Raw genomic sequence first — 26590 nt, 5'->3', positions numbered from 1 at the left:
TTCCCCTGTTACATTTTTCTTGCGGCTGTGCTTTTTTTTTTTTTTCCTTTCTTTCTTTGGTTTTCTGGTACTTTGTATCAGCCAATGCCAAAATTAGCATCAGCTGTAGGTTGCAAGAAAGAATAGCAGAGACCAAATAAGTGCAACAATGGAATCAAAAGCTCAGTTATCTATTTATATATTATTGTATTTGTACTCATGTTCTGTGTTTTCCTGCCACCTTTTTATATAATCCTCTCTTTATTCCTGTTACTATTTTTTCACTCCTATTTTTGATTTCTGCAATTAGTTAGTATTGTTAATAGTAGCATAGGGTATTAAAATTATAGAGATTACAAAAGATACTGAGAGCAGGTGATTGCACTTGAGCTGGAACCCTTTCTAGAATCTTCTGAAATTCTATCATTTACATGAGTTGAGGACTAGAATCAAGGGAGCAGTGAACATTAAGGGAATTGCTCATTCCAAGCATTTCCTTTCAAATTCTTCTTAAAACCAAGTATAACCAGTTAATGTGCATCTTTTTTGTAGAAGCTTAGCTGACCACTGTAATTCTTGGCATCTGGACACTCAGTATAAATGGTCAGTGGAAAATAAACCTGAACTCAGAATATCTTCTCACTCAGAGGTGAATGCTGAATGGGCTTGGCTGAGAAGCTCTTGCCTCAACATCCCACATTCTTTCCTGTGGTGAAACAGGGTCTGGTTTGTCAGTGGTTGCTGGGGCTTTGAGGAAGGGAGCCGGAGGTGCTGGAGGCAAGAGGACCTGTTTGTGCACTTGCTTAGGTTATGGCTATTAATGACATTGAGGTTATCTCTCCTGTCTGGTGCATCCTGCTGTGCTGCTTATGAGGCAATACCCAGCAAGAAATATCCTGTTGTTTTTAGCTTCTCTTTGATGTTTTTCACTTTAGTTGGGAACAAGGAACACAATGGTGAGGGTCATCAAAACTGTTTCAAATATTTGAGACTTAATGTGTCAAATTCCATGGGACAGCAGTGTGTCTTTATGCAGTGGTATTACTGTATGTTGTAGCAGGTACAAATAGCATAACTACTGTAATGTCATGCCAAGAGATTGGATTACCTGTAGTGGTTGATAAACTTTCTTTTAGAATTGGAGCTCCAGAAAGAAAGCATTCCTCAGTGAGATGGATTGTATTGCACTCCTAGTGGCCTTTATCATTTCAGGGCCTGTCTTTACATTTAGGAAATTGCTGATTATTTGTGTTGAAGAAATAGGTCTATTTTATTACTTTGCAAATTAGCAAAAAGCTAATTCTCTGATTCTTACTGCATTGGTTATTCACTTCTCAGACCCAATGTTTTACAAGCCACTGTGCATTATAAAGGAAGATGTAACAACAACCAATCAAACAAACAAACAAAAAAACCCAAGTAGGTGACGATGCCTCTTAATAAATTACCTCTGTAGAAAACACTGGACAAAATAACAAAACTTCTCACCTTAAATAAGAAAAAAAATCTGAAATTAAAAAAAAAAAACAAACCACAAACCCAAAACCCGACCCACAAACTAGCTGCAACAACAAATAACCAAACAACAAACTAGCTGCAGTAGTAACTAATGAATCTATTAAACTCCCTAAATATGCCCTAGGAGTATTGGAATGGTGACCACGAGAAAACCTGCCATTCCACATGTCTGTGCCACTGTTACCACTGCTATACATAGCTCTAATGCTGTGAAACATAAGAGCAAATACAGTGCAATTATTTTCCAGTCCTAGCAGAATGTATGAGAAGAAAAATGGATACAGAAATGTTGCAAATGAGAAGTTTGCAGTAAAATTTCCCACTTTTGAATGCAACATTATGTAAGGATTTATTCCCCAGGTGTATGGGTGTCTGTTACCTATAATGCCCTGGTTTGTGTTTGAATCTTGGCTTTTTGTCTTGAGTTCCTGTTGTTTGTTCTCAAGAAGTGACAAACTATATTCAACTTTAAACTATAAAAACAATATTCAACTTTATGTAGGTGTAATTTTACAATCACTGCATTATGTGAATTATCTTTATTTCTAATTATATTGTGATCTACCAAGAATTCCCAGATCATCTGCAACGTTTATCATAGATTACAATATTGGCAGTCTCAGAAAAAACATTGCTAATGATGAGAAGATGTGTGTTTGATATAATTTACTGACAATCTAATGTTAATTAGAAGCCAAAGGGTATTTTGATTATGAGATAATTGTAAGCTAACTACAAGTAACTAAAAATGTTAGGGGGTTTACTCAGTTTAGCAAAGACTTAAAATTTGCTGTTGCAGTCATTAAAGTAAATTGGTGGGCATTTGTTAATTTTGCAAAATCACATCAGGAAGGATGTAGGATTTGTAAATAGAGAAACACACTCCATATTTTCAGTTGGAATGCTTATCAACTTTGTAAACCCTGGCTACCAGCCCTTTTCATACTTCCCTGTGGTAACTGCATCTCTCTGGGTATGTCAAAGACATCTTTATACAATCCCTGCAACCCTTCAAACAGTGTGTAAAGTCCTGCAGTGCTTGCAAAGGAAGGCACTGCAGGTGTCTTTGCACAGATAGGAGTATTTTGGGCACTGTTTTATGCACTTGTGTTGCTTCTCAACCCATAAGCACACATGCACACATTTGCCATTCTTGTCCACCGTTCACCAAGAGAAAGCTGACAGAATAAAATGTCTTTTCCCTTTGTCCTGTGCCAGCCTTGTTTCTGTTACACCAGGTTTTCCCTGGATGTGCTCTCAGACGTATTCTAACAAAGTGTTCTCAGTGTGGGTCCTGTAAAACTCGTACCAGCAATTTTACTACAGTATTTTCATTACAAAGGACGTCCTGTTTCATAATAATGTATTGTATTCATTTTGAAGATGTCCTCACGTCTTACAAGAAGGAATTCTAAAAAGTGGTTGATGCTGTTAGTTGATACTTTGTTTTCTTTGTAAAGTCAGCATGGTATAAAAAATTCAGTGTAAAAAAATGATTTTAAAAGATAGATGGTGCCTTGATGGTACCTTGTTATTTAGTTAATGTATGCCTTCTGTGATATGATAGCTGCAGTATATGCTATTTATGTCCCAGAAAATATTCAAAAATAATTGCTGACAAAAGCCACTTCACAGGTTGACTCAGAGGTACATCTTGTAATCTGAATGTTAATATTCTGGATAGCTAGACAGAGAAAACTATTGATGTAGTTTGACGATCATATTAGAGACTAGTCAGGATTTAGTTAGAAAGTGGGGACGGAGAAGGATTGAGACACTTGAGTTCTCCCAGTTTCACTAAAATTTTATGCTTATTGAGTGTGTTAACACTTACAATATATAATATTTTTGAAAAGTTAAGATTTTTTTGCTAGTCAGTGGGAAATGTTGCCTTTTATAACTAAAGAATTTATGTTTTCTCTAGAAGTAATTTAGAATCATCTTAATTTTACTCTAGAATTCAGGCAGCCCCAGTTTTACTGTGCAATTCTTGACTGCCATCTGCTTTGTTTTTCACCTTAAGCTTAAATTGGTCTTACCAAGAAGCACTGATAAAAACCAGAGGTCTGATTCTTACCTCCTTTACATATGGTCTGTTCCATGTGATCCATGCAGAGGGAGTAGGAGCAGTGTCCACTGAGATCAAACAGTTCTTCCAGCTCAAATAAATGTGTAGATCTTGACTTTCAGTGTTAGTAGACCCAATCAGGACCTCTGCATTTCCAAAAAAGCTCATCTTATTGTAGGTGCAACTGTTTTGTGAAGAGAGAAGTGTTAATAATACTGTCAAGTGAAACAATATGTCATATTTTCTCAATATTTGAAAATACCGTTACAGTTTTTACAACCAGGAGTTGTGCATTTTATTCTTCCCACATCCACCTGCAAAAATACTGTTACTGTGGCCTGATTTGTCATCATAAACTGTTGTGTAGTACAGAAAGAAAAAAATTGTTCTTACCTCTCTGGGTGTGTAGTCAGATAACCCAGGCTGGGAACTGGAAAAGTATTTTTTTCCATCACTTTCATTGGCCAGACACTCCATGGGTGTCTGTATCAGCTGCCTTGGCATTGCTTTTGATGTGATTAGGCTACTAATTAACTGTCTGAATTCTTCTCTCCCTCCTGATGTTTTCTTTTGATTCACTTTGACTCAGAGGAGTCTGAATTCAGTGTATGTTTGTTTTTGTGTTTTGTCTAAATCCCTAATGATAGCTTAGACTGTACTCTTTTGGTTGAGAGTTTCCCTCTGTTGACATACATTTTTCTGTAAAATGCATGCATCAGAATTTTTCTTTTAAGAACAGCTGGGACTTTGCAAAGGGTAAAACCAATGTGCAGTGAGGGTGCATATATGTGTGCATATTTGTTTAAAGTGTGCTAAGGGTTTTACAGTCTGAAAGAGAATGTGCATAGTTACTTCAAAACCATCAAAAACCATAATAAATGTTTACTACTTGAATTCAACAGATAATACCCTTACAATTAAATTATTGTGTAAAGTTGGTTAAATAACAGCAGAAGTTACTGTACTAAGGCCCACTTTGCAAGGAAACCAACGACAAGGAAGTGTGAAACATACTAATAGATTATATGCTATAGCAATATATTGCCTTTTTATTGCTTTTCCACAGGCAGCGGATTCATGTGCAGTTATTACTACCTATATTATCTGCTAGTTTTCTATCAAAAAAGATTCAGTCTATTGAATCATTAATCTAATATTTATCATTCTTATTGAAAATCCACTAGTGTTAGCACTGGATAAAATATTGACTTAAATCTACCGGTTTTGCTAAAGATTAAAAACATATTAACCTGAAATGCATGGTATTTCTTAGGACGTTCTGAAACTACTCATTGTAGATGTTTGAAATGACAATCTTTCTATATTGTCTGAGGAATGATTTTTTCCTTAAATCTTTAACATATAGTAAGTGACCAGTGCCATCCTGATTTGATGATGCAGAATGTTCATCCGACACACATTTGAAATTTTGATGTGTATTGCATTAGTTAGTGAATATCAAGAATAACATTTTTGCTCATACATAGAGTGTAAAATGGGATCTTTTGTAGCAGCACACGGCCTGTTTAGAATGATATAACAGGCGCTGAATGTTCACATATCAAACAAAATGCCATCTTTCTGTAGAAAAGAGGTGTCAAAAAGTTTCTTTGTACCTTTAACGCATGTGATTATGTAGTACAAAATGCAGAGTTTGTAAAATTTCTTGAATATACAGGCAAAAAATGAATAATTCAAAACAACTCATAAGTTCTACATTCTATTGTATCTTTTATAACGCAGGCAGAAGATAGCATTGTGTTCCCAGTAGAGCTGAATTTGCACAAGTTACACCTCGGAAAATGCCAGATGGTCTATGGTCTACTTTTGAGAGCTGTCACATATGTAAAGATTTGAAAAAAGAAAGACAGCTGAATGAGAGCAGTGGATCATTAAAGAGAGAGTGAGAGTCCCTGGGTATCACTGTGTTTTAAGAAGCATTGTGTCGTTCTCCATATTACACCTTTTTTTTTTTTTTTTTTTTTTTTTTTTTTTTTTTTAAGATATACACAACCTTTAAAAAATAAGGTAAAAATATTTCTGTTCTAAACTGAGTGATTGTAGTTTAATCTCGGAACTGTCAATTGCTTTTGTTCTTTATGCTAGAATGTGGTCATATGGTTCCTAATTGGTTTCAAGTGTGTTTTAACCATAAGATTCAAGTCTCCCTAGTGCAAAATTATCAATAAAGTTAAAATAAATTTAAATTGAGATAACTAATCCATTTGGGGTTTTATTCCATTTTGATTTGACCTGCGTATCACACGTGAATACTGTAAAGCCAGTCGGCTAAAAAGTTGTATGTTAATGCTAAAAGACTCAAATAAGAGTACTTTGGGAACAGGATTACTTAATAAAAAATTAAAATTAAAAAACCATAGAAAAGTCCCTAAACCCTTAGTGAAAATAATAATATAACCTATAACTGTTCAGATTTCCAAGACTTTCCATTTACCCACAGTTTGATGGAAACACACCTAATTTTGAAGATTGCATTTTGGATATTTTATCAAGTTACTGTATCGTAGCAAAGCCCCCCAAATAAACAAATGATTTGTAAACTGGCACCACCAATGTAACTGGCTTAGGTCATAAATGTCAGTTTTATAAACTGACATCCAGACATAGCGAATTTTTAGAAAAGTCTATTGCTTGTGTTTATTGAGGAAGGTTAAATGCTCCACAGCAATTCTAGTCTATTGGTACAACTGCACTACTCCACAGCAGGGAATCACAGGCAATGCAGGGAGAGGAAACATTACATGGAACATGAAAAACACTATTCCTTAATTACAAAATTTGCATTTAAGTGGGATAAAGAAGATAAAACTATGGGGTGCTGTGGACCTAAACACTGAATTTTGGAGAGTAAATTTTTATTTCTGATATTGGCAAAGATTTTTGACTGAGATTAGGTCTATATTGACCATTTTTAAAATGGAATTAATAACATTTGATTTAAAAAAAAAATAAATTACACATATATGGAAAGAGAATCTTCATGAAGGGTTCCTGGTAGCATACTTTTAATAATGTTTATTCAAATAAGAGAAAATTCCCCAAAAATGTGTTATGGGACCTTGATGAGAGTTTGGAAATGTTAAGCAAATAGATAGTGATGCCTTAAGTTTTAGCTTTCATATTATCCCGATTCTGTACTGCATTAGTATGTAACTCTAAGCTTCATAAAAAGTGTTAGCAAGTTCTTCTCACAGTTTAGTTAGACAAAACAATCCTTTTCCAGCCCAAAAACCAGTGACACTGTTACAGCTTCTGGCCCAAAAAGTATAAACAACAGAGAATTGAGGAGAGCAATCTGTGAGGATGGGGCTTCATAATCTGAAGTACTGTAACTGGACAATTAACCCCAATATGTAAATGGACCAAAGCTTATAAAGTGTGAAAACTCGTAACCTGTTGTCCATCTTGGGTCCATCTTGGGTGTAGCTACGGCCGGGCTCTTGTACTGCCCAAGGTGTACCCTTTGAAGGCCTTTTTAGTAAATACCTACTTTATTCCTTTAACACTGTCTAACCTCTGTTCTAGATAGTCTCTCTCTGCATCAATAGCACAAATTGAATTCCAAAGTGAAGAAAGTGCCTTGCTTATGCTTCTGTTCATAGGTTTTACAAACACTAATGCAAAACCGAAGGAGAAGCAGTTTCAGCATTGTCAATAAAAAAGACTTTGGGCAACAGTTTGTTCTTCAGGTCTCAGATAGTGTGCTCCTGATTTGTTGGATTGGATGTTTCTGAGCAGTTACTGCTGGTAATGGAAGGGAATGATCTTTGATCTTTGTATTCCCTGTAACATCTCTGGGGAGTTGAAAATGTGAATGGTTCCTCCAGCCCTCCCTTTCTTTCCTGCAACAGAAAATTATCACTTTGGTCAAGTAGGTTCAAGCAGGGTTACTCTGACCTAGATACATTTGAGCGGTCAAGGCTATCTTTTGAAAACATAAGTGGCAGTGACTAAAATATCAAGAAAAGCATGAACCAGTTCATATTTAAACTATTATGAAAAAGAATCCTTTGTTGCCTGTGACCGTGACCAGAACATAAAATTTAAGATTTGTGTGAAGTTTAATCTGGAAAAGTTTATGATAGTGACCCAAGAATGGTGTTAGTGTTCTGGATAGAAAGAAAGCACTGGGGAATTGTTAGGCAAATTTAGAGTCCTTTTAGTTGGCCTGTTTGTCCCGGTAGTATTTGTTGGAAAATTTGTGAACTAGTACCTGAAGTGATCAGTGGAGTTGTTTCTTTTAGAACAAACTGCCAATTATTATCTATATGTATTTTTACCTTGATACAGTGAAATCATCAGAAAATGGATATGAACCATCTGAAAAGAGAATGAACTGCAGCACTGTTTTTCCTTACTGCTGTCACTAATTTCTTGTCCATTGGATAGCTAATAGAATCTGGACTTTTTCTTTGACATAACATTCTTAAATAGGTGAAGATTGGACTCTCTGAAAACCTTTTTACGTCCAAGCATGATGCCGTAGTGTTTTGATTAGGAGAGGTGATTGGGCTGATGCTTTTTCATTGTGAAATCTTGTTGTGTTACTGTGTTTACAATTTAATTAGTTTTCCCTCACAAAACTTTTTTTTCTAAATAAGAATTGTTAATTTGGAACCACTTTTTTTATTACAAAGCTTCACATTAATAAAATCATACATCTTTTCTTCAGTTACAGACTAAAAAATACATAGGAAATCCCTCTTTCATGTTACAAATATTCTCCTTTATGATACAGTAGCTCAACACAGAATGGCCAAGTTTCATGCTTACTCATTAGAATTAGTTTATAACATGTATTCTAGGAGACTTAGCTAGGTCATTGCAGATTCTTGCCTTGACAGGGTTTTGTTTTCTTTTTTTTCCTTTGACAATTTTAGTGTTTCCATTAAATCCGTAACTGGCCTCTTACAGCCATTTCTAAAATTGTGATTCTTTGTTGAATAATATGGAGGAGGGGACTTCAGCTTGCCCCAGCTCTGTGGTGTTCCTTCTGTTCCTTCCACAAAACCGGATTTTGATTGGTTTTGTACTTCTCAGTAATCCACGATCTTTATGAATTTAAGCTCAAACTTGTTAGTTACCTGGACATTCCCGTTCTTCTCTTATATACTGGTTGGTGATGGCTGAGTGTCAGGAGACCCCTACCACATCACTCAGGTTTTTTTCTGAAGGTTGGCAGATTGACCAGCCTGCATCTTAGTCCATGTGGTCTGTATGTTTACTCCTAAACTTTTTCTCTCATTTGGGTGTATTTCACACATTATTCATTTGATTCCCTCAATACAAGTTTATCTCAGTTTTGCTACATTCATTCCCAGTCTTGACTTTTTCCGTTTCTTCAAACTGCTTGCGTTATTCTCTCTGTGTAGTTCACAGAGCCTTACAAGCCTTTCCTTGCATTGCCAAATGGGGAATCTAGGCCTCATGAGGTGCTTTTTGAATACCTAATAATTATTTTTAATCTAGAAATATTTTTGCTTAATTGTCTTAATGGGGGAATATTAACTTGTCAGTCTGTTTTTAGATCAATAAGAGCCAGGAAAGTTGCATTCCCAGTCTAGCCTTAAGTGTTCAGTTATCAATTTACAATTGTAATTAACCCTTTCTTTCATTTACTTTAAGCACAACCTCAACGTTTGCCTCAGCCAAATACTTCAGCACTGGAAAGGAGTGAGGAAGAAAGTGGCAAAATCCAAAATGGCCATGTGGGTCTGAGTAATGGAAGCGGAATTCACAACGGGGTCAAGCATATGCCTGCAGACAACAGAAAGCTTTCATCTCCTGTTTCAGAAAAAATGCACCGAAAAATTCAGTCCACCTTGTCTGTCAACAGCAACAGCAGCAAGAAGAGTAGAATAAGCTCTGTGTTTTCTCAAAAGCCAGGTACTTCACCAGAAGGTAAGATGATATTAAAAAAACCAAACTGAATAAAGACCAACCAAACCTCAGTAAAACTTAATACAATCAGCTGAAAATAATTGAAGAGTGTGACCATGCTTTAGAAGCAAATAGAAGTTATTAAGATGAAAGACAAGCTTCTTTTCCAAAGGAATATATTTAAGTGTTTGAAGGAAAGGGAAGGAATGGGAGAGTTCTTGCTTTCAAATGTTTGGTCAACATGATCTGATAATGTTTTAGTGTCTGTACTTAGTATCCTGAACTGATAGGAACTCCTGTCAACATTGTCACACGTGCACCAAAAAACCACACATTAAAGTACTACTAGTTCAAAGCACAGTAAATATTTAAATCCAGTAATAGCAGGCTCCATTAAGGGTAGACTTTGCATTTGAAATGTTCTGTTAGCTGATATCCTCACTAGCTGTGAGGTCTGAGCACTAGATAATGAAACAGTGACCTGTGCTTCAGTGTTCAGTGTGCCTTATGCTATATTTGGGACGTAGATAATGTGCACGAAAAAGCTTCATACTCCTGCATAACTTAAATAAGGAAAAGCAAATTATTTCTCTTATGTTTTAGCTGTGTCTCTGTGCTCTCCCTGCTTGCATTTACACTCGTGGTTCCAGAGGTTCTGAGCTTCTCAGTCTGCTGCCTTCCCATTAGCACTGTTGAGTATATACTCAATGGACTTTGCTACTGCCCTTAACAAGGAGCGTAGAGATTCTAGAAATTTTATTGGTTTGAGGCAGGCATAGATGTGACTGGTTAAAAAAACACCTCTAGAAGAAGGGGACAGACACTGATTCTTAGAGAAGTGGGAGATGGTAGTGTTCAGTGAAATGGGGAGGATTCTCAGCCTACATGAAAGGAAGAGGGATCAGAAGGACCACATGTAGTCGCCTCAATGAATCCTACTGATGTCAGTGGAGTGACTCCTTTTGACTTTGCCTACTTTAGTCAAAGTTACTCAGTGAATCTTTGTAGTAATATCAAGAACAGCTTCAGTCAGACTCTTCTATGGGCTGGTCCATCTTGCTATTGTTTATTTTCATGTTTATCTTCAAGAATCTACTGTGACTTTTCTGTTGCACTTTTAGTCCTCTAACATTTCTTTCCAAAATCACTTCATGCCTCCTATATTCCCTTTTCTGTTAGGTGAAATAGCCTTATATGGTTCTCCTTAGTGCACTTTAAAAAAACTGTATCTTAAGAATCCTAGATCCGTTCATGCGACTGAAACGAAGTGGCAGGCCTCTGAATTTTAAGAAACTCAACCTCTGAAGAAAACCAACAAACTGTTGTTTCAGAGGCAGTACCTGCCCTGTTCATTCCCCTGTACAATTAATTACGGCAAACATTTCCTTTTGTCTTCTAAAATTATCCTGCAATAAAAACAGTTGTTGGTTTGGGTTTTTTTTTCTGTTTTATAACTGAATATAATTATGTCAAATTACTAAGTTATTGAGGAGAAAATTAATGATATCTTCAGATTTAGCTTTAAATTCTAATGGCTGATTTTTATATCCAACACAATTGTGGTAGTTGCCTAAAACTGCCATCATTCAATATTTTTATATACAGTAGAAATATTGTTACTCTTAAAGGCATATCTAATTAAAATATAGATAATTAAACAGTATTGTCACATTGTATAACTTGCATTCTTTCAAAGCACAGAAATACAGGATAGTCCTTTTGTCACACTCAATTTCACAAGTCACCTAATAGCTAAGGTTAGATATAGTCAACACTGTACATCTGGCATTGTAATGTTCTCCTTTTGAATGTGAGAACTTGAATATATGCTCTGAGTAGCTTGTCCCATTCTGCAAATGTCTGTGGCTCTAAGTTTTCTTTTACTCAATCCGAGCAAAGCACAGGTTTTATTGTGCAATGTTTAAAGTATGTCTGGTGTATTGGAATATGCCCATAAGGGAATATTTGTTTTTAAAAGTGATTTCTGGTTTTGAAATTTATTTGGCTTTACAGTTCTCTGACAGACATGTTTTATATTTATGTAAACACATCTGCCTGCACACATGTACAAGCCTTCTGACAGCTTCTTCAGCTTTCCGGTTAGGTACCCTATGGGGCTACAGGACAGAACTACAAACTATAAGTAGTATTCTTATCAAGCTGCTGCCTTTCAGGAAGTATCAATATATACTTTATTTATTCTGTCGTCTCAATTTTAAGAAGATACACAATCAGAAAGTCTGTCAACAGTCACTTGAAATGGCTGAATTAACGCAAAGAGGAGCTCACTCTCTAAGGGAAAAATTATTTATTGGTAGTTTAAAAATAATCATGCTATTACTAGAAGTCATATTAACCCCTTATGACTACTTATGGAAGACTACATCACAAAAACCTGATATAATTAGCCCAGTTACTTGTTTAAAGGGCTGTAATTGTATTTAAATGAGGAATATATACATATATGCTTGATAAATACATGTAATTTTACTAAGCTGGGAGAGTGTATTAATAAGCTCAGTGACTGAGGATTGCACAGACATTCTTTCAAAATGGTGTACACAATTTAAGTTGAACCTAACTTCTGCAGCTTCTTTGTATAATGAACATTTTTGGGCAGAGGCATTTTTCTGAGCAGTTGCCTCTTCTGATTCAATGACATTTCTGTAGAGGCTATTGACACAGCTTACAGGAAGATAGAAAAGATACAAAGTTATTGAAAATTATTTGTGACATTGTTTAACTACTTGGCTTTGCTTTAACTTGTCCCATGTTAAACCTCATAAGCCACTGGTTACTGCTGGAGAGTTGCTGGGTTTGAATTTACTTGAAGGTATGTATTCAGGCACACTCACACACACATATATATAGTGTAATACTATAACTTCTAGGCATTTTTTTTAAATGGTCTTATGCAGAAAGAGACAATACTTATTTTGTACTATGAGTAATAATTCACCTGATGTAACTCACTTTCAGATATTTCAATTCACTTTAATTTTTCTATTCCTTATGTGGTACCTTGGATTTAATAATCTAAGTTCTAGCCTTGTTTGGTTTTTTAGACCTGAAAATACACACCCTGTATTTTTACTTCCTCTGAGTTGTCCTCTTCCTTGAGTGTTCTGATCTGTTGTCAGTCAGGAGACTAACTGAATTAAGTGAAAGAAAGTGGCCAGAGAAAAGGAAAAATTATGTCCTCAGAAGGAAGAGAAGTGAAAATTCTGGCTGCCAGGCTGAGTTTAAACTATAGGAAAGGGAAAATATTTTTCATTTTTTTCTTATTCCCTCCCAAAAGCTACATTCTTTTTAATTCTTCTTAAAATACAAGATTTGAATATTTCTAGAGCACCACACTTAGCTGTAATGCAAAGTTTTTCCAGGTCTGGTACTTTGCTCTAGACTATTGTATCTGTTGACAGAACAGAAAGCCTGGAAGGGCTTGAAGCAGGATAGAATCAAGAAACATGATGCACTTGTCTCCCATCCTGCACAGGAGCATATTCAGGCTCATTTTTATTTAAAATGTAGCATGCTGCTTCATATTGTGCAGATTTCAGTATATACACTAGAAAGCTGAATGAAGTTCACTGTCACTTTACCCTGGGTAGCACGTCTTCCTGTTCATTTTTTATTTAAAATGTAGCATGCTGCTTCATATTGTGCAGATTTCAGCATATACACTAGAAAGCTGAATGAAGTTTACTGTTACTTTACCCTGGGTAGCACGTCTTCCTGTGAAGGTTGGTCCTGCTCCCTGTTGTTCCCCAAAGTACTAGGCAGTCCAAACACAAGCTATGAAACCTCCCAGTCTACCACCTCTCAAAAATTCACCCACTACAGTTAAGAACTATTTTATTAATTGTTCCAGCTGAAAACTCTACTTGTGCTGTGGGTCACATCTTGTGAGCTTTTGGAGGTGAATTTATGTAGGGAATGCAACAAACATTTTGGTAGCAGTAGTAAAAAAAGCTTTAAAACCTCCTTTTTAAAATGAGTCTGTAGTATATGTGGTCATGTCAGCATTCCAGAATATGCTGGTTAGAAACACTTTCAGATCCAGTGAGACTTAGGAGGGTATGTGAGTGCACTCACCAGTTCTGCTTTTCCTCCACATCTATTATTAATCCATATTGTCCCTGAAGAAATCTTACTCAGCTCCATAACTTCCACTGGAATTATGAAGTAGTTGGAGTTTCACTCCTAAAAAGCACTGTTTCAGTTCTAAAGATTTTTCAAAGGGAGTGGATAGGTTTCAGTGAATATTGGGAATTAAAAAATTTTTAGCTCAAAGAAATTTTAATAATATTTTGAATTATTGATGCCAGGGGTGTCACAGTACTTTCAAAATTCTAGTTGGCAGGCCACTCACTAGGAAAGAGAATTGTTAGTATTTTGCACCTGTTTGTTATGAGCAGCGGAGAAAAACACTCTGGAAACATGAAAAAAGCAATTGTAAATGGGTAAAAAGGAAGGCAGTCTAGCTGCTGTGTTCAGATGCAGAACATCCAGAGCTCTGATACAGATTCAGACTTGTCCAGAGAAACTTAAAGAAGAGAGGAGGTCTAAAGAAGATGGCAATGAGGCAGCAGAACAGTAGATCTAGATGTCAGGCAATGAAGACAGATGAGTAACTGAATACATACATTTGTGTATCAGAGTGGTGGAAGGTAAGTAATAAGGAGTTGGAGGAGGAAAGGAAAGAAGTTAGGCAGGGGGAAAGATGGAAGAGGAATTTAATTAAGGGAGTGAGGGGCCACGGTAGCTGCCTATTATTTTCTGAAAACCAAACCAAGTTTTCCTACCAAATCCTTATGAAGCTTAATGTAATACAGTTTTTGAATCAAAGCAATCATTTATGAAAAGTTAAGGATGGAGAGAGGGAATACAGGTTTTAATTTATTTTTGACATGATGTTTTCGCTTCTGGTCAAGTTGTTGTGACCTCAGAAGTCACTGTGTTTGGCAGGGAAGTTCCCACAACTCCAGTGACTTGATATTTTTGGTTAAATGTGGTACTTCACTCAAAAAACTTTTAGTATACACAATTGCTGTATTCATTCAGAAACAGTAGATTGTTAAACTGTGCTGAGCAGATTGTGAGCCTGCTTCCTGCACGGACAGTGAGATCTACTCTTTATTCCTTCCTTCCCAGGCTTTCTAAATCAAAAAGGCACTAGAAGGCAATGGGTTCCTTTCAGGAGAGGTCTTTAGGAGTGTAATAAGGCTAGATGCAGCAGTGAGCTAGATAAGGAAAACCTGCAGTGTGGGAGTGAGACTGGGGAAGGACAGTCAGTGCAGACTTGCCGCCACATTTAAGATGCCATTCATGCTTTCCCAGAAGCAAAGCCTGAAGCAGCCTTCCTCAACTTTCTAGACTGTGCTTCTTGTGCTGAGCTTAGAGATTCAATGAACTATTTCACCCAAAGTGTGGGTATTTTTTTAAAACCAGTGTTTAAAATTCATCTTTTTTTCAGGTGCATTTGAATGAGGCATCCCTCTCCCTCTCCCTCTCCCTTTCTCTCTTCTTTTTAGTATAGTGCAACTTCATCTGTTCTAGATTTTTAATCAAAGCATGGGGTTGGTGGACACTATTTAACTCATGCAGGCAGACTACATTAATTTATTAGAATATCCCAAGTGATACTGATGGCTTAACTGAAGGCAAAGCAAGTCCAGCAAATAGCCTTTGTGTTAAGACAGAGTCTTAAGAGCCACTAGGTGCATATACATGGAGAGTAATGAGTAGTGTCTTAGCATGCTAGCAGACTTCTGTTTGAAGTAGGAGTGTTTTACTTTGGTTTATATAACTTTATATAGGAAAAATGGTTTCCAGGAAGCTTTCCTTTATTGCACATATATGCAATAGGATTGTGTTGGGTTTTTTTTCCTCTTGAAGGACAACAGAGCAGCAGTGAGTTCTTTTATATACTGTTCAGTCATTTGACTGGTATTATTTACTGACATTCAGTAGGAGTGTGCATCAATAGCCTAACATTGCAGAAATATCTTTGGCCATCTCTCAACCTGGCTTTTTTTTTCTTTTTTTTTAGCATACATACACTTCTGAAATCTATCCCATAGCATTAGGTAGTATTTAGGCAGCTACTTGTTAGTATCCTGCAATCTCTCTACTTCAGCCAAAATTTTATTTGTTATGTTTTAGAAATTGGTTCAAAGTGGATTTGTGTCTGAGCATGAAGTGCTAAACAGGAGATTTTGTTAGACAAGGTTGTATCAGAACACAGTTGTGAATCAGGCAGTGGGCAAATAACATTATCATATGGTCAAATGTGTGTTTTTAAGAATGCATTTTGAAGAGTGATGTGCTTTAAGTATGGTTTACATTCTTTTTTTGCACAGAAGTCTTGAAAGGTAATTTACATGTTTTTAATGGGACTGAGTGGAAAAGAGGGCCTGTTAAAAAGGAGCTTCCAACAGCATCGATTTTGTAAGGATAGTCTAGCTAGCACCTAACTTGTCTCAGTATTTGCAGTGGTGAGCAGTGGTAATGAAAGCTTCATATTCTAAGGAAGTCTTAGGTATTGGAAATTAGCAGATTTCTTAGTATATCTGCATGTTTAAAATGGATCACTTTACTCCTGGTCCTATATCTGTATTGAGAGCTTAAAATATAAGCTTTGATGAAAGTTTCCATGTGTTCAGTGTGATTTGCCTGTTCGGGCAACATTTGAATTTTCTTGTTCAATAGAGATAATAGTTTTTTATTTTAAATGGTGATATATCGCATATACTAGGCTTTGTAACTATGTTTTCCCCTGTCTAAATAAATGTCACTCTTTTATCTAGAAATAACCACATTCCATACAAAATGTCAGTTTGTTCTTTCTGCCTTTTCTTATTTTCCTGTGAACATTTTCCTGGGTGTAGGGATTTTTCTCAAAAGAAGGACAGCAGGTCGCAGAGGCTGCCCGTGAGCCCTGCTGCGGGAGCGGTGGGAGGTGCGATGGCGTGCGTGCTGCCACTGGGGAATTCTGCTGCTTGCCTCTGCAGCCCTTTAGGAGCCTTGTGCTGGGGTGGTTTTGACGGGTGCTGTGCCGCTCCGGCTGCGGGCTCTCTGTGGCTGGCGCTGTGTGTTCGTGGCAGCCGCTGCCAGCCCGCGCTGCCGGCCTGCGGGACGCCTGTAGCACCTGCTGGGGCTTCTGTTCAGGGCTCTGCGGGGGCCCGCAGTAAACCCCTGCTGAAGACCTCAGCTGTCACTTTGATTGTGGGTTTGCCCTTTTTGATTCTCTCTGTGAGACAGCAGAGTGCCTGGAGATTTGTTTTGAGTTGTCTGAACTTGGTGAATATAGTTAATAAGAAGCTGACCAAGGTCACCATCCTGTAAGTGAGCTTATTTACCACTGTAGACGTGAAAAACTTTTATCATATGTGACCTGCCTGCTTGGTATGAAAGCTTTCCGAGTCGGTTTGTGACAGGTTAGTGTCAAACATTACAAAAGCAGCGCATAGCAACCTGCACATACATCTCCCTGTGCATTTTTCAGTTCACCTTCTTAATTTCCTGTGCAGTTTTGATGGTTGATAGTTCTCTTAAATATCTGTTTTTAAGTAGGGCTGCACCTTTTCATAAAAATGAAGATGAGATGATACAAGGGAAATTGAAATGAAATAAAGTAAATGTATATTTCAGTATTTGAAAGAAATTAGATACCATGCTAATACCTGTATGCAGAAGTTTTACAAGTAAAAAGTGGTATGCACATGCAAATGTTTAAAGACATGGACAAACATTAAAATAGTCTTACTGTTTTATTGATATTGTTTCTTTTCCTTAAATGAGCATAGCTGTTATGACTGGGGTAAGTTAGAAGTGAAGCCTTCTGGGCTTTTATAACGGTGTGTAAACAATTTGAAGGGATCTTAGGCCTGTTTCTTTTCTGGGTATTGTCTGTGGTAACATTGAGCACATCCAGAGGAGGGCAACAAGGCTGGTGAAGGACTTGGAACACAAGCCATATGAAGGACAACTGAGGGAGCTGGGATTGTTTAGCCTGGAGAAAAGGAGACTCAGAGGTGACCTTATCACTCTCTACAGCTTCCTGAAGGGTGGTTGTAGATAGCTGGGGGTTGGTCTCTTTCTCCAGGCATCAGCTGACAGAACAAGAGGACACAGTCTCAAGCTGCCCCAAGGGAAATACAGGTTGGATAGTAGGAAAAAGTTTTTCACAGAAAGAGTGATAAGGTACTGGAATAGTCTGCCCGGGGAGGTGGTGGAGTCACCATCCCTGGATGTGTTTAAAAAAAGACTGGATGTGGCACTCAATGACATGATCTGGTTGAGGTGTTAGGGCATGGGTTGGACTCAATGATCTTGAAGGTGTCTTCCAACCTACACATTCTGTGATTCAGTGATTTAAAATCCAATTAAAGTAGATGTTAAATATACTGTATTGACTCTGGTTAAATCAGCACATGGTTGGGTGTGTGCGGGTATGACATAAAGCAGCAAAAACTTGAACATGTTGGTGGGGTTCTCTTTGCTTTGGCATTAAACAGTTTTGATGAAGTTCCCTAGTAAATCTGTGCCTTTTGGGGATGTGCCAAAGGATTAAGGAAACCCCTTCACTTATGTTGGTTTTAAAAAATGTCAGATGGGATGACCCTTTTAACTTTAGGTCTAACTTTCATCCCAGCCAAAATAAAAGAATAATTGAAGATAAGCTTGCTTACCTGAAAGCTCACCTTTTTTCCCCAAACACGAGTTGGTCTAATAAAGTGTACTAGCACTGCCAACATATCAAGACTGTTGCAATTTATGCCATTTAGCATAGCCTACAGGAGCTTGGATCTAGTCAACAAATGTGAAATAGTGTTTTGATGAAATCAGAAGCATTTGGTAGAAGAACTAAGGCAGATGTACTGGTTTGGATTTTTTAATTTTTTAAAGTATGTCACTAGACAGTGTTCACACCCCACATCCTCAGTTTTATAAGTGACAGTCTCTAGTGCAGCATTTCTCAGTTAAAAAAAAAGTGTAATATAAGAATTGAAAAACAATGAAAATTTGAGACTGGTGTGGTATAGTGTAGTTTATCTTCATTAATTATTTGCTTGTGTGATAAAACTTAAATACTTCCACAGAGATGGAAATTGGTTTAATGAAAACTTAAACCTCAAAAAACTTCAGAGTCAACGGTAGTGCATCATGTATGTCAAGCCTAATGGAGTTCTGTCCACAATAAAGACATGCCCCTAATTCTTGATTTTGTTAGTATATCTAATGGGAAAAGAAGCCCTTCTAATTCTCAAACAAACAAAAAAGAGCTTAAAGAAACAGCTGATTTTAAGATGGCACCAGTGTCATAACTGGTATTACAGTACCATTTCCTTATTATAAAAGACTAGAATGTACTCAAAAGTTTCCAGAAAACACATTATCAGACATTAAAATCAACAAGTTTACAAAAACATAAAATATGTTTAGTTCTGGCTGGATGAAAGTGTTCCACTCCTCAATCATCTGGAAAAAAATCAGATTTTGATGAGATAAGGTTAAAGAGTGGAAGTTAAGTATAGTCTTTATTCTTAATGCACTAATAAGTTTTGAAATTTAGAATAATATATAATTTAAAATAGTCTCCTTGGTCTTACAAGCAGGAAAAAAAATATTGGAGTGTCTTGTGCAAGCAATGAAATATATTGTGGTCTTCAACATGGTAATAAGAAACCTGTGGTCATATCTCTTGAGGTGAGCGTTATATAGCACATTCATGGCTGTATTCCACTGATCATAATGGCAGTCGGTTTTAGCTGTATAATGTGTTGGGTGGAACCGACAGGTTGCTGTAGGAATGGAGACACTGGAGAAGGATGAGTTTTGTGTGGCATGTAGTTTTGTTATACCTAGAAAAATACAGCACAATGGTATCTTCTTCCTATAATCGCATCTGTAGATAAGAAGCCAAGAAATAGGGGTCATACATGGAAGAAATTATTCTTCCACCTGTTTTATCCAACTGTATTACAGCCCTTTTAGAGCCATGATTCTGAATTCAGCAAGTTAGGTAGGACTAGGTAACAGCATGCTTTGTCATGTGTTAAATAATTGCTACCTGGATAGCTATTAAAAGTCAATAATATGAAGAATATAAAAGCATGATTATTTCAGGTTTGTTCTTTAAATGTGGATCAAAGTTTATGTTTATTGTACAAATGAGTCATTGCAAGAATGAAGAGAGCACTAAAGGGTATCTCTACTTTCTGTTAATTGTTTGTAGAGGTTAAGTAAAATTGTTATATCAAGATTTTTTGAATCAAATATTAGTTTGCCATCTGGGGAGAATGAAATAAAAATAAAGAGTAGGTAAATAAATTCTTTTAGTGTTTAGTGAGGAAGAGGTAGAAAAAAAGACCCTCTACAGAGTTTCTGTAATAATACTAATGGCCAAAATTTCTTACTGTGTCTTGGAGACCATTTTTCGTAGCTTTTACCTTTGAAATACATTCATTTAAATCAACATAGCCTCTTCTTGTAAGTCTTGATTTGGTGGGTTTTTTAGATTTGGAGGGAAAAGTTCTTTTGTGGGTCCAGAAAATGCTGAGTCCAGTCTCTATTTTTTAACCTATGAACTCTGTTCCTTGCCTATCAATAGAAATGTATTATCATGTCTGTGAATGTGTATTTCTCTCCCTGCAATTTTATATATCCCTGCATGAACCAGGCAAGATTTTTTTAACATCTTATTTATGATATGTATACACACAAAGGTTCTTCATGGTGTACTAAAAAAAAAATTGTAGAACAACATTTATCGTTGTTTTATTATCTTCTTCAAGCTGTATTTTAAAGATGCAATGTACTAAAACCTTAGTTCCTCAAAAATGAAGGTTTCTTAGATAGAACTCTTGACTTCTTTATCTTTTTTCTTCATGTTAAAAGAAAATCTGAAAGGAGATTTTACCTGAGCATATTTAACACCATCTCCATGACAACCAGCTAATTAATCACTATCAGTCTGGCTTTGCTCCTCTTCAGCAAACTGATACTCTCCAGCTTTTTTGTACATATCTTCTGTGTTTTCTATTAAGGTCATTTATTTAGCGACATGTCTTTGGGAGTAGAAGCCTTTTCATACAGGAAACAAATTTCTTTAAAGCACTTCAAATGTACCTGTGGTTTCCTCTCAGTTTTTCTTCCTGCATAGTAGTAGGGAGATTTTAAGGTTAGGATTTTGGGGTTTTTGTCCCCTCTTCTTGTTTTTTCTGAAATTTCTGGTTTTTTTACTTTTGGGCATTAGAGTTCAGTGGTACATTATGACTGCGGCCACACTGCAGTACAGAAATGTCCAAGCTGAGTTTGCTTCTAAGTAGTATAGTAAGTAAGAATGGGCTAAGGGTTCAAGTAGTTCCTTTACTTCTTGGGACAGATTTGGCTGGTCTGAGCCTCTGCTGCTGCATTGATGTAAGTATTCATGCTTGCTTGTGTAAGTCATCTTTGCACTATCATGCAGTCAGAGTTCCTGCAGTCTTAGAGATAATTGGAATCAATCAACATACTTGTCATGGCTGCTGTATAATTTTTTACATTTATAAATTTGGTTAGAAGGCCTGATAATAGTATTACTGTTGCAAGTAATTGCAAATTTTCCCTATGACAGCAGTCTTCAGCCTGTGAACTGCAAGAACATAATGTCTATAGAACATAATGTCGGTAGGTGCTCAGACCAGTTGTCCATATAGCTCAATATCCCGTCATTCCTAACAGACTCTCAAAGAGGATACTTGTGATGGACTCTAGGGACAAGAGATAGGGTGAGGTTGTGCAGGATATTTTCCCCAGAACATTTTCCCAATCTTCACCTGTCTGTGGCTAAAGAGTTCAAAGTTTACAAGCAGTAAAATGAAAGCTGAGGCTAGGAAAGAAAAGTATTTGTCCATCCTGAGCACATCTTGTATTTTTAAGTTTTCGTTTTGAATGACTATTCACTGAATGACTGAATGACTGAATGACTATTAACTGCCTCTTACAAATTAAATAAGTTTATACTTATGAATTTATTCATATTATGTAAAATTGAGTATACCACTCATTCCTGCAGTCTCCTTTTCACTGGTGCATGTTTAGTTCCAATCCGTGTTTTCCTGTCATGTTTCATGGATGTATTATTGTTTGAAGTTTTTCCGTATATTTACTCTTCGGGTGCCATATTTTTTGCAGATTGTGGGATGCCTTAATTATCTCTACAGTGCAGCAGTATAGTATTTAGTACTTCTAAAAGCTAGATACTGATGTTCAGGTGTAGTTAAGAACTCTTGATAATTGAAGCAGTACATTAAAAGAATGGCTGGTAGATTTCTGTAGAAAAGCAATAGAAAAATCTGTATTTTGACTGAATATTTTATATATTGTTGAAAGTGAGAAATGCAAATAACATGCTGTTAAGCTGGTTTTAGCATGTGCAAAAAACAACAAAGAAAGCACCAATATTTAGTAGGCAACTCCTTTATTTTTCTTCATATGTATTGAGCAAACAAAACAGTTCCAGAAAGGTGAGATAAACTGGGAAGGGCTGGAAATAGTTTTTGGTAGTTCTCCTCATTAGATGGGTTTTTTTTGTTGTTGTTGTTATTTTTGTTTGGGTTTTTTGTTTTTTTGTTTGTTTGTTTGTTTGGTTGGTTGGTTGGTTGGTTTTGGTTTGGTTTGGGGTTTTTTTTGTAAGTTTGTATTAGAATGTATAACTGAAGACAATAGAAATGGATATTTTACATAATAAATGACTAAGGAGATTGATCTGAGCAGCTCTGAGCAGTTTAGTACTTGGGATTTGTATGAAGTAAAGTGGTGACAGGGAACTTGAATAAAGTTGGAGATGAGTTAAGATGCAGAAGTGACCATGAAGATGGGAAGCACTTTTTTTGTGGTAGAATATGTCTGCTCTGAATTGTTTTCATTCAACTACTTATTTGACATTGTGATGTATGGATTTAGAATGACGCATTTATGATTTTCTCTTTTCTTTGCGTTTTTTTTTTGACTGTTTTCTTTGTTTTGTTTTTTCCTGACACGCTACTGAACTATTACTATGAAGATTGCTGTGTTCACTGTATCCTGGCTTGCTTGTTCTGTGAATTTCTCACCCTCTGTAACATTGTTCTGGGACAAGCATCCTGTGGCATCTGCACGTCGGAAGCCTGCTGCTGCTGCTGTGGGGACGAGATGGGGGATGACTGTAACTGCCCATGTGATATGGACTGTGGCATAATGGATGCCTGTTGTGAATCTTCAGATTGCTTGGAGATCTGCATGGAATGCTGTGGGATCTGCTTCCCATCATGAAATATTTATCCCTTTCTATTTTATTCTCTATAAAACTGGAGAGCTTTTCTTTAAATACATTTGAAGAAAGACAAGGTAAGGTTTTCACACTTGCACTCTTAATTCCCTTTATATAAATATTTTTTTAAAAGCAATCCTCAAATCTGTATTCTAACACAAATTGTATAGTTTTGTATGTGAAACTAAAGCTACATTCCAGCTTCCTTTTGGCTTTGCAAATGGAAGAGTTTACTAAAAGTGAATTATAGGCCTGATACTGCAGGCCATATGATGGCAAAATTGCCATTTGAATCAAGTGATAGGTTTTGGTCAGAGAACAGACTGCAAGGCAAAGCCTTAAGTATTTACCTTTATCTATTTTAATGTTTAAACACTCAAATGCCTCCGTGCATAGCATGCCTTTACAGGCATTCTGAAAATCAAAATATCTCTATTTTTCTCTCTTTGTATTGAAAGCAACTTTGCTCCATTGTTTTAAACTTAATTCAAAAGTCAGCATCAGAAATCTACCATTGGTTTTGCTGTAGTGGTCATGTTGGCAACATGTCTTTTGTTTTGAATATCTCATTGATTAGAGAGCAGTTCCTGTTTTTTTCCATTGCTGAGTCAATCTAAAGTCAAATGTAAGTTTTGCCCTGGACTAGAACAGTACCAGGATTTCTTTGTCATCAATCAAGATAGAATAGAGACCTTACCATGTTAGTTCAGTACTATTATTATTTGAAATTCTTTGTCTTAGAAAGAGACTTTGGAAATCTGTGTAGACATGAAATATATCCTTAGAGTAAGAAGACTAATAGACTAACAATACTTCAAGAATTGACTATAAGAGGAAAACTATTAGAAATTAACTCAAGAATATAAACCAGTACATTAAGTGGCCTGGTCAGTGTTTGTGGCTTTGGAGCCAATGTCACATAGCTTAGTATTTATTTCTTTATGGTGTAAGAAAGATCTACAAAGGGTAGCAGAATTTAAACAGGGTATAGAAACAAATTAAAACTGACTTAATCAAGGATTTCTGTCATTATATGCAAACAGCAAGTGAAAAAAAAAGTTTAGTCTCAGATACATTTTAAATGCTATTTTTAAATATTTTTAAATAACTTTGTAAAAAAAGATAATTTAAAAATATATGATTTGCTTTAAAAATAAAAGCATTGGTATTTAACATGTTTGAAAAATACAGTTAGTATCTGCTGGACCTTACTGTATATTCCCTATTATGGTATTAAGGTTTTCCAAGAAATATCTCTTTGTAACATTAAGAGATTTATAGCATTCCCAGTTTTAGGGAATTCAAGTACCATTTTGTTTACCATCTGCTAATTTCTCCCCTCCATATCTGTTGTTTATGAACTTTTCTGTGTAAACCACCCACACATCTTGATCTCACATACTTAACCTTTCCTGTTTACACTCCAGATATTTCATTTGTAGATCTCCCAAATTCGGGCCTTCTTACGAGAGTCATCAATAGCCAATAGCATGTGTGTTGAGGGAATTGGCCACAAATGTCTCTTTCTACTATAGTGAATTCAGTTTATGCAAATGTGACAAGCTAAAGATCACAGGAGTGTGAAGCTAAGTCGACAAATGGTCTGATATTAACCAAAGCTTCTTCTTGTGAACACTGACTAGTAGTGCCTACTACTGCAAGTTATCACTGAAGCCAAACCCTTAACTATACTAGGGAGCTGGGAAGTGTTACATTTTGCCTTTGCATATGCAATATTGTGGTGTATTCTGATGCAATGCAAATTCACCCTCAGAGGGTTTCCTAATCTGTTTTTTGATATTTGCTGCAAGTATTATTCTTATATTGTTTTGGTGGGTTTTTTGGCTGTTTTTTTCCCCCCATATATTAGGCCATATTCTGATCTGTATTACATAAATAAAGCACATTTCCATTCATGTCAGAATTTTCTATTGGTTAAATTCCAGTTAGAGAGCACAAAAATATTATGGTAATAAGCAGGCTAATAAGGAATAATATAGTTAAATTGATAAATTCCCAGTGCTCAGAATCAGGCTCATGGGGCTCAATTATGACTCCTAAAAGGCTGAACCACATTGGGAAGGGGGAAGAGGTGCCTTGGTTGAGTGGCATTGCCTGGAGGCATTTTGTCTTTGTAAGGCATAATGCCTCTGGGGAAACTGGGGGCATCACAGTGAGCATTGGGACTCAATGCACCTTGGAAAGGGTCTAGACAGTACTTTGCCCATTGTAGGTCTGTGGTTGACACTGTGGTTGTGGGAACATGTTCTCTGGGGCTAGACGGCACCATGAAATGTCTTTCCTCACAGAGAGGTGAATTATGGCTGTTTCTTGTCTGGTTGTGCTTTTGGGACAGGGAAGAGGACTTCCAGTTTCTTGTCCTCTCCCAATATCCATGCCCTGCTGGAGCAGTTCCAGTTCTGTGCTTGGAAAATGCATATTTGTGTATTTTAGTGAATGCTAGATCTTACTAAAAATTACTTTTACCACAGGTTGATATGGTTTAAAAAAATTTAAAAAATACCAATCTGGGGAGCTCTTTTCCTGTGTAAAAGTTATCTATAGAGTTTGCCCTGCACAAGCCCTTGTTTCTACTTACTGAAACTTAGTGGGTTTTTGATTTATTGTACTTGTGAAAACAATAATTACGAGAACTTTTTCATGCATATGTGTATATACTTTTTCTTACACACATGGACATACACAGATATGTCTTTTGCCAATTTATTTGTGAAATACTAGGAAGTGAAAATAGTGTTATTAAACCTGATAATGATTAGAAGTATCAAAGTATTACAGACAATTGAAAAAAAAAGTGTATTTTGTTTGACATATAAATGTAATCTGCTACTATTTGTCATAGATATATTAGCACTTTTGAAAAATGTATCTTTGTAGCAGAGAATATTAACATGTAGTTTAAGGAAATCATTTCTATATTTATATCTTTAAATTCTGTTTTGTAATTTTCATTCTATAATCAATCTTGTAAGCACCTTGTGTAATAAAAAAAGCGGAATTAGAAGTCAAATGTGAAAGTAGAGTTTAAATAAAATGAAAACATTAGAACTTAATTGTCTATTTTATAATAGTTCTTGTGAAGTTGTACAGTATTTCAGGTTATTGTTCTGCAAACTGGCCCTTTTGAAAATATGCTGTTTGTATTTTATATCAATTGGATGTGCTATTTGCAAACACTATTTTGAAATAAAGATCTTTATTTTGAAATTTTTGGATACCACCTTCTTCTAGTCTTGCCTTATTGCTCCTATTAAGAATAATTTCATGTCTTTTTGTGTTTTTTTCTTCTGCTTTAACCCTTCCTAAAAGTGTTGGCTTTTGGGTGACTTGGACAGAGGGTGAATCGGTGTACAAGGTGTCTTACAGGTGGAGCTCAGCCAACTCAGGCACTGGAAACTGCTAGCATAAATCTCCAGCAGTAAAAGTTTGTCATTAAGCGGGAAAACTCATTCCTTGGTGAAAATACATTAATTAGGTGAAATTCCAGTAATGATTAAATTTTATCAAAATGAAAGTTATTTTAATACATCCACAGCAAGTCTTCAGTTTACAAAAAACAAGCTGAACCAAGAGTGTAACTGGCTTTTAGTATTCATATGATTTTTTTTTCATGTTGGCTTAAGCTAAGTGTGAACATCCTTATACTACTTTAAAACTGTAGAAACTGCATGTCTGCAGTCTTTTGCATTAATCTTTCTACATCTGTACCTCTGTAGAGGGTCAAAAACAATTGCATCTCTGGCCATTACAGAGGAAAGATGATAAAACTGGCAGAAATTGTGTTTGAGTGTGTATCATGAAGTCTT

At 36.2% G+C, this 26590-nt stretch overlaps 1 protein-coding gene across 4 annotated transcripts in view; it reads left to right on the top strand.

The window, feature by feature from the left end:
- The window catches only part of MDFIC (MyoD family inhibitor domain containing), a 52773-nt gene extending 26782 nt beyond the window's left edge, over nucleotides 1–25991 (top strand). For all 4 annotated transcript variants that reach the window (XM_040063104.1, XM_058420430.1, XM_040063103.2 and 1 more), the window contains 2 exons: nucleotides 9212–9487; nucleotides 22518–25991. In XM_040063104.1, coding sequence (XP_039919038.1) covers nucleotides 9212–9487; nucleotides 22518–22765 — 524 coding nt within the window. In that variant the 3' untranslated portion in view covers nucleotides 22766–25991. The remainder of the gene's footprint in view (nucleotides 1–9211; nucleotides 9488–22517) is intronic.
- Nucleotides 25992–26590: the final 599 nt, after the last annotated feature.

This window comes from Hirundo rustica, chromosome 4 (genome assembly GCF_015227805.2).
Source record: "Hirundo rustica isolate bHirRus1 chromosome 4, bHirRus1.pri.v3, whole genome shotgun sequence".
Lineage (NCBI taxonomy): Eukaryota > Metazoa > Chordata > Aves > Passeriformes > Hirundinidae > Hirundo > Hirundo rustica.
Note: the sequence above shows the minus strand (reverse complement) of the source record. Positions and strands in the feature narration are given on the sequence as shown.